The sequence below is a fragment of the Halichoeres trimaculatus genome, unplaced genomic scaffold, assembly GCF_033239565.1.
Source record: "Halichoeres trimaculatus isolate MK-OKI-2021-1 unplaced genomic scaffold, fHalTri1.1 fHalTri1_scaffold_13, whole genome shotgun sequence".
Taxonomy (NCBI): Eukaryota; Metazoa; Chordata; class Actinopteri; order Labriformes; family Labridae; genus Halichoeres; species Halichoeres trimaculatus.
In genome coordinates this window covers 29,904,065-29,912,348 of record NW_027437191.1, presented here as the reverse complement: position 1 = coordinate 29,912,348, position 8,284 = coordinate 29,904,065, and the positions used below count along the sequence as shown (strand labels likewise).

Here is an 8,284-nt window from a genome sequence, read left to right as displayed (position 1 = left end):
AGCCAGATGGAGATACATCATTATATCTGGGGGTATATCAGCGCTTATAATAAGCGTTGTGACCGTCAACATCTGGACAAAAATGAAAGGTGAGAGCATCAACCTTTTTCATACTTATATAAAAATGTGTTTTCGCTTTGAGAAATAACTAAAGTTGTTCCCATCTTGCAGAGAATAAAACACAGAAGGTTGAAAATAAATAATAGAATAATACACTTTGTCCACGAAAGCATGCTTCTAAAGTTGTTTCATTTTTTATTTTTACAGATTGACGATCATGAACGAGTTGATGCGGTTAACTATGAAAACTTGAAACCATGAGAGAGTTGACCAACACTTCATCATCATCATCAGCCCCAATTTATCTCTTTAACAATCTGACCGAATGACGAACACCTCCAATCTCACTTCAGATTACAGCCACCTGTTCACCTGTTTATCAGACAAACAGCTCAGGAAAGACGCTTATCGCTGTTTGAATGTGTGAAGCAACAAGTTGACTTTCCACTAGATATCAGGTGGTTTCAGTGGTTTCTTAGCAAAACTCTGCTGCTGCTAATGTCCCCACATTCTCACGACATACTTCCTCTTCATTTCTTAAGAAAGACTGTCAGTGAGTGCCAAGAGCTCCTCGGGGCATCATGTAATCTGAGCTTTTTCTCACGTCCATGCAAAGTTAGAAGGAAGGTCTTCGTTTTTGCACCGTAAATCCTTTCTGTTTTAGAAAACACAAAATAAACTGTTGAAATATCAAGAATAAGTGGTTTGAGTATATCTTTTCTACTTGTTTTAAAATCTTTAAGGAAGTCATAAAACTAGTTTGATGCAGACTTTAAAGGTCCCATATTCTGCTCCTTTTCTGCAGTTTAATATGGATCATTGATGTCTTCATGAAATGGTAGTAAAATGTTTTGGCCCTCATAGCCCCTCTGTTCAGAACGCTCTGATTTAGTGGGCGTGACCATCATATGTAAATGAGCCACCGCTGATACCGCCCCGCTCTTCAGCGTCACTGAGAGCGGCGCCACGAGCTCCTAGTGCACAATGTTTAGAAAACAGCGAAGCTCGTTTACCGTAACATTACAGGCTAAAACAACAGGCTAACAGCAGCTAAAGTTAGCATCCTGAAGCTAACACAGAGACAGGGGGGACACTGAGAAAAAGCTCTTCCATCTGCTCCACAGCACACAGCATTTAAAATACTCAAATTTCCAGGGTCCCAGGTTTGTTGGTGGATGGTTGGTAATGCGCCTGGATTCAGGACCAGTCTATTTGCTAGCCCTCTGTTGGACTGTCCAAAGTTGTAAAAGCAGTCGGCCGTGAAGTGACTAGCACACACATGCACAGTTTTACTGAGTGTAGCTGGAACATTTCCTTGATAAATGAACTCTAGATACTTAGTCTTGTCTTCTTCTGAGATGGGAAGCTTGTGCATGGAACTATGTGGCTGTTTACAGCCAAAAACAGAGCAGTGATGGCTCGTCAACCTGCTGGAGAGATGTCTCTTCAGACTTCTCCAGATTTCATGAGGAGGATATGGTTTGGTGTGAGTGGCTCAAGATCACTTGGATTACTCTTGCGTCGTTCACGGACAGCTGGGAATTTACACTGATCATTTTTCTGAAACACTGCAAAACGGTATTTATTTCAGTAATAACTAATATAATACAGTGTATTTTCTGCAACAGCCAAATATTAAAAGAAACATTTATTACCCGTTATTTTTGAACAAATAAACCGAATATTTGCGAAGCGACTTATGCTGTGTTTGAGAATTCCAAGGTCCAGTGAATGCATCACTCGCGAGTGACGGTTAAGCGGCTAACGTCCGTGTTGTTTGTTTCTCTGCTCGAAGGTGTGAGACCCGCTCGTCCGAGAGTTAAACAGACAGTTAAGTGTCATTCTCTGACAGCTTTTAATGTTGTTTCATGTTATCAGTGATTATTAATCATGTAAACAGTCATTTCTTATCTTTAAACTGCAATACTTGATGGTATATATTGCTCATATAGTTAGCATTGCTAACACCGTAGGCCGTGTCTGACATTACTCCGTATTCACTATACAGTGCACTGTTTAGTGAATAGGGGGTGATTTCAGACACAGCCGAAATGTGTAGAAACGTAGTGATATATTTAGATTCAGGAAATTCATTAATTACATTTATAAATAACATTCAACATTTATGTATAATATTTCTCAAATTTGTTTAACTGAAAAAAGGATGTTTCAGAGCTAAATTTGGAGAAATGTTGTTATGTGCAGTGTGTGCAACTTTACAATCAGCGCCCCATAACCCTGCTGTCAAGAGTGAAATGAAGTAATCGCACGGCTCAATGAGGTCAAGGTAGCGGGTAGAGACCTAAACAGGTCACAAGTGTTTGCTGCAACAAGTCTGTCTGACCCAAAACCTTCAAGTGGTTCAAAGGGACTTTTCATCAGAGCCCAGCTGCTGCTGTTGTACCCACATCCTCACTAAAGACTTCCTCTTTAGGTCTCAAGAAAAACCAGTTGTGAGGAAACAACAGGTTTTAGAGCACTATACCATCCTTTCATCATCACAGCGTGGCTAAAGGTCATGATAAATTTTGACCATTTTAAAAAACAACACCCAAAAAAGAATTAAAATGTCACTTTTCTTCTATCAGAGAGATTTAAATCTCACAGGATCTTTTGAAAAAGCTCTTAGAAGTGGAGAGTTGAAGCTTGGACTAAGCTCACTCTTTGGAAGTGACGTCACGGTGAAAGAGGGAAGTGGGTTCAGCATCTGTCTGAGAAAGGATGGTATCAGACACGGCAACAGCTGTGAACACGAAAACAGAAGAAGAGTCAGAGAATCAGGATCATGGTGTTCAAATGGATTCAGATGCTTTTATTTCTAACAGCACTGCTTCACTTTGTAGGTAAGATACTTTCAGTTATGTTCATTCAAAAATGTGCAAAACAGAATAACTTCATGTCCTTGACCTATGTTTGCCGTCTTTTCCTTTTTTAACTGTCAGCAGCAGCTGAAATTAAAACGCTCTATCACACTGCCAGAGTCGGAGATAACGCCATTTTGTCTTGTGGAAATGTGATCAAAAATCAACACAACTGTGACCAAACCACCTGGACTTTCAGGCACACAGGGTCCCCAGAAGAGAAGCTGGTTACACACGGGCAAATCAGCACCAGAGCTGAGCCAAACACGCTGAGTGTTACAGAAAACTGTTCCCTGCTTTTAAAGAAGATCACATGGTACAACGTGGGTCATTACAGCTGTCAGCAGTACCCCCCAGGAGGAAAACCAGGAGAGCCCAGTGCCAATGCTTACTTGTCTCTGCTTTCCAGTGAGTATTTCAGTCACCGTGTTTTCAGCTCAGAGTGTCTCATAACTTGACAAGAATAAAGAATCAGGAATTAAGGGATAACTTGATGGCCGTAATATGTGAATTCTGTTTATTTTTCATGGTAATCTCTTCCTGCAATGTTTATGCAAAAGGATAAGGGCCACTGGACAAAAAACAAAGAAACCCATTTTTTTTCTCAGACTACAAAATCAGAATTCTGATTTATCCCTCCGAATTGTGGGATTATGAAGTCAGATCTCTGAGATTAAAGTCAGACTTTCAAGATTAAATTCAGAAGTCTGATATTCAAATGAAATTTCTGAGATAAAAAAGTCACAATCCTGGGATTAAGGTCAAAACTCAGTCTCTTATCTCAAAATTTTAATTCTGGCCTTAAAATTCTGAGATTATAAAGTCAGAATATTAAGTCAAAGTCAGAATTCTGTGATCAAAATCAAAATTCTGTTCTTTATCTAAAAATTCTGATTTTGCCTCAGAATTCTGGGATTAAGAGTTTATTATTCTGAGATTAAAGTCAAAGTCAAGTCAGAACTCTAAGGTTAAAGTCAGAATTCTGACTTTAATCTCAAAATTCTGACTGTGTACTCAGAGTTCTACGATTAAGAAGCCAGATTTTTTAAATCAAAGTCAGATTTTTGAGATTAAAGTCAAAATTCTGAGATTGAATTCAAAATTTGGAATCTCAAAATTCTAATTTTTGCCCCAGAATTCTGGGATTAAGATCAGAATTCAGAAATTTTGAAATCAGAACCTTAAGATTAGGGTCAAAGTCAAGTCAGAATTCTAAAATTTAAATCAGATTTGACTTTGTAATCTCAGAATTCTGATTTTAATCTCAGAGTTTTTAAGGTAAAAATCAGTTTTTTGAGATGAAAGTCAATTTTTCTGTTTTTAATCTCATAACTTCACCTGTATTCTCAGAATTTTTGCTTTATTCTAAAAATTCTGACCTTCTGCCCCGAATTCTATAACTCTGAAGTCAGATTTCTGAGATTAAAATCAGAATTTTGAGATTTAAGTCAAATTATGAGATCTAAGTCAAAATGCTGAGATTAAAGTGGATAAGCTTATTTTTAGGTCAAAATCCTGAAATAACAAAGTAAGAATTCTAATATTCAAGTCAAAATTCTGAGATGAAAGAATCAGAATTTTGGGATTAGGGTCAAAATTCAGACTGTAATCTCAAAATTCTGGCTTTTGCCTCAGAATTCTGGGATCAAGCTCAAAATTCTGAAATAATAAAGTTCAGAGTTCAAAATTTTAAGGTTTAATTCAAAATTTAGTCTGGAGTCTCTAAATTCAGATTTTTGCCTCAGAATTCTGGGATTATAAAGTCTTAATTCTAAGAATAAAGTCAAAATTCTGAGATTAAAAAGTCAGAATTCTGAGATCAAGGTCAAATTTCAAACTCCAGTCTCAAAATTCTGACTTTTGACTTTTTGAGATCGAGTTCGGAATTCTGAGATCATAAAATCAGAATTCTGATTTTAATCTAAGTATTCTGAGTTTTTGTCTGAGAAAAAATTTAGAATTCTGACTTTAATCTCAGAAAAAAAGGGGGGGGGGGCTCTTTTTTTCTCCTTTTTTTTTAAGTATGGCCCTTATCTTTTTCCCTACATCTTTTTACTGAAAAAGAGAATTCATTTATAGGCTTTTCATGATCCTGCTGTTTTTCCACATATGACCCCAAACTGTAGACTCATTGATCAAATGAACAGATGTGGATGAAAAACTACTTCAAGTTCCTTTTTGATTTCAAAGGTTTTAGTCTCCCTCTTAAATCTGGAGTGTTTGCAGGTCATCATGTCTAATCCTAAAATGCTAATTGAGTCTGATCACCTGCACATCTGTGAGTGGGAGTGTGGCTGACATGTTCCACAAAAATATGTTGGTCTTTCAGTGTCAGAACAAAAACGCGGTGATGAGGTAATCGTACGCTGCTCTCTGTTGATCCATGAACATCACACACTCAGCGTGAAGTGGCTGCATGAGGGTAAAGATGTGGACAGACAAGCCCGAACAGTTTCACAGTGCCTCTGCCACTCGGACGTGACCTTTCAGACCAATCAGCTCATCTACCAATCAAGAAACAACTCCCTGCAGTGTGAAGTGACGGAAGAAAACAACAAGCAGCTGTTTCCCCTCAGACTTCAGCCCTCAGGTGAAAACATCGTCATCTGTTTTAAGTCACTGTTTGTTTTTTTAGTTTTAAGGTTTTTTTTTATGTTGTTTTTGTTTATCAAGGTGGGGATGGAGATGAAAGAAAATCAACACCAAGAGCAGAATTACCAAAAACAACAACTCCAGGATCAGCTGAAAACAGAGCAACAGCAGAGACCATGCTAACGTCTGAATTGTCGGAGGCTTCAGACGCAAGAGGTACAGATGTTACACTTTTCTTTTACTGGCTGAAGCTTAAACACAACTTTTACAACATGAATACATGTTTTTTTTGCGTCAACTTCTTTACTTTACGTCTCTTTAGTCTCATCTGTCTTTTCTGTCTCTTCTGTGTTATTTTGCTTAAATTATTTTTTTAGCTTAACTGTGTCTTATACTGAATTGTACACAAACACAACTCTGATGTAGAGATTATGAAAAAGGATAGTGTTCCAGTCTTAGATTAAGATTTTTAGGCAAAAAAAAACTTTTTTTTTTTCCTTTTTTCTTTGCTAAAATATCAAGTGTAAGTTTGGTTTTTGTGTCATATGGATTCTTTTTTTTCCCTTTAACCTGATGATGTTTCATTAAAAAGGTTTATTTTTTTGTTGTTATGGTTCACTCTCAAAGGAGCATGAATCCTCAAACTTTATTGCTTGGTCAAAAGTTGTAGAGACTGTAGAGACTTTAGAGACTGTCACTAAACTGGAACAAACAACTGTAAATTTACAAGGAACTTTACTCGGTAAAATCCTGTAATGTTTTAATACAGCACTGTAAGATATCACTTTAAAATAACAGTAAAAGTGCTAGCAAACCTGCTGCCAGTACTTTACTGTTATTTTACATTCATCCATCTATATGGTGGCTGGTGCCGATCCCAGTTGTCATTGGGTGAGAGGCGGGGCCAATCACAGGGCTGACACAGAGACAGACAACTATTTACGCACACACTCACACCTACAGACAATTTAGAGGGCTGATTTAACCTGATGAGCGTGTTTTTGGACTGTGGGAGGAAGCCGAAGTACCCAGAGAGAACCCATGCATGCACAGGGAGAACATGCAAACTCCACACAGAAAGGCCCACTGGCCAGGCTGGGAATTGAACCGGTGACCTTCTTGCTGTGAGGCTGCAGCGCTTGCAGTTGCGCCATCGTGCAGCCCTGTTATTTTACAGCAAAGTAATTTTTGTTGTGGCAGCTTTTTGTAACTGTGAGTGAGGAGGGGATGCATAATATGTTGCGTGGTCACAGACAGCCTGTGCCTTGCATGGCATGGGCCGGCTGTCTGTGCTCCACATGGCACAGACCCATGTACCTGATGATTTTCTCAGTTAATAAATGAGATGTGTTGATGGGTTAGAATTAGGGCAGAAACCTGGTCAGTGCCATGCTGAGCACAGACAGCTGATCTGTGTGATGTGGAGTACAGACAGCCTCTGCCATACCACGCAAGATATTCATGTAGAGCAGGGTCTCATACCCACTGTGGTCCCCCCTAACTTATGGTAACAAAATGTCTTCACAACAATACTTACTTTGCTATAAAATAACAGTTTAATACTGCCGACAGGGTTGCCAGTATTTTGTTACAGTATTTTATTCAGTTACTGGTTATTCCTCTGGAGAAAGCCAGCGCCCGCAAAACATGTAATAGCGATCAAGTAGTTGTGTTAATTTCAGACTACAGTTTTCTCTAGATTTACTGCAAATATTGGGTTTGTTTAATGTCAGTCCAGGTCAAGGTAAACCCAAGGAGAAGAAATAAGTCCCAACTTAAGGATAATTCCGTCTCTGATCCTGACAGATTGTAGGTGTTGTTCTGGTCTGGACTTCTTCATGTTGGCTCTGCGTGTGTCTGAACTGGTCCTGGTCTCTCTGCTCACTGTTCTTCTCTTCAGAGCTGGAGGTGAGAACATTCAGACCAACATGAGTTCAGACTGATTTTCAGAAACCTGCTGTTTGGAGCTGAAATGTTTCTCTGTGCTTTATTTTCAGGGAACCAGAGACCTCCAGGAGAAATCAAGGTGAGAGTTTGACGTAAAAACCTCAAGTCCACCACGAGTATGAATTCTAAAGTGTCTGAAAATTTCAACCTTTGTTTCTCCTTTCTGAGCTCTGCTGTTGTTTTTTTTTAACAGGTGCGTTACAATCGACGTGACGACACAGTGCACTATGAAAATGTTGAATAGACGTCAGCTTCATCCAGACTTCACTGGACAACATCTTCCTCACCAACATCCACTCAGCAGAGAAATGATTCTAGTGAGAATTTAACTCAAATGGTTGCAAAGTATTTTTTCCAATGAATGTAAAATTTTGTAGATCAATGAGATGTATATTCATTGTCTTTGTCTGTGCTCCACATGACATGGACTCATACACCTGATGATTTTCACAGTGTGTTTAAAGAGTTTGGTCAATAATTGAGATGTGTTGATGGGTTAGGGTTAGGACATGGTTAGTGCCATGCAAACACAGACAGTTGGTCTGTGTCATGTGGAGTACAGACGGCCTGTGCCCTACTGCGCAAGATATCATCAACATCCACTCACAGGACAAATGATTCTCCTGCTTCAAACATTTCTTCTTCTTCTTCTTTTCTTTATTTTTTTTGAACAGCTTTTTACTAAACTGAGAATCTAACTCAAATGGTTTCAAAGCATTTTTTTTCCAATGAATATTAAGTTTTTGTAGATTTATGGAATTTATATGCTTTGGTAAAATTTTTTCACTCTTCAGAAAATCATTGTTCTCGGTTTCTTTTTTTGT

The 8,284-nt window shown here is 38.5% G+C and overlaps 1 protein-coding gene across 4 annotated transcripts; it reads left to right on the top strand.

Annotated features, from left to right (window-relative positions):
* Positions 1-1,805: 1,805 nt before the first annotated feature.
* Positions 1,806-8,080, top strand: LOC141802024 (uncharacterized). Of its 4 annotated transcripts, none has more exons than XM_074685414.1 (8): positions 1,806-1,890; positions 2,649-2,903; positions 3,121-3,329; positions 5,251-5,511; positions 5,595-5,729; positions 7,320-7,421; positions 7,511-7,539; positions 7,654-8,080. In XM_074685414.1, the coding sequence occupies exons 2-8, from the start codon at positions 2,782-2,784 to the stop codon at positions 7,702-7,704; spliced, it is 909 nt and encodes a 302-aa protein (XP_074541515.1). In that variant the 5' UTR covers positions 1,806-1,890; positions 2,649-2,781; the 3' UTR covers positions 7,705-8,080. The 4 variants fall into 4 exon arrangements, with proteins under 4 accessions (XP_074541515.1, XP_074541514.1, XP_074541512.1 ...); XM_074685413.1 differs by having other exon boundaries at positions 3,006-3,329; XM_074685411.1 differs by having other exon boundaries at positions 3,003-3,329.
* The last annotated feature ends 204 nt before the right edge of the window (positions 8,081-8,284 follow it).

Coding starts and splice junctions, on each gene's coding strand:
- LOC141802024 (XM_074685411.1), top strand. CDS start 2,846: ATGGTGTTCAAATGGATTCAGATGCTTTTATTTCTAACAGCACTGCTT. Junction 5,512..5,594: donor CCTCAGACTTCAGCCCTCAG/GTGAAAACATCG, acceptor TTGTTTATCAAG/GTGGGGATGGAGATGAAAGA. Junction 7,540..7,653: donor GACCTCCAGGAGAAATCAAG/GTGAGAGTTTGA, acceptor TTTTTTTAACAG/GTGCGTTACAATCGACGTGA.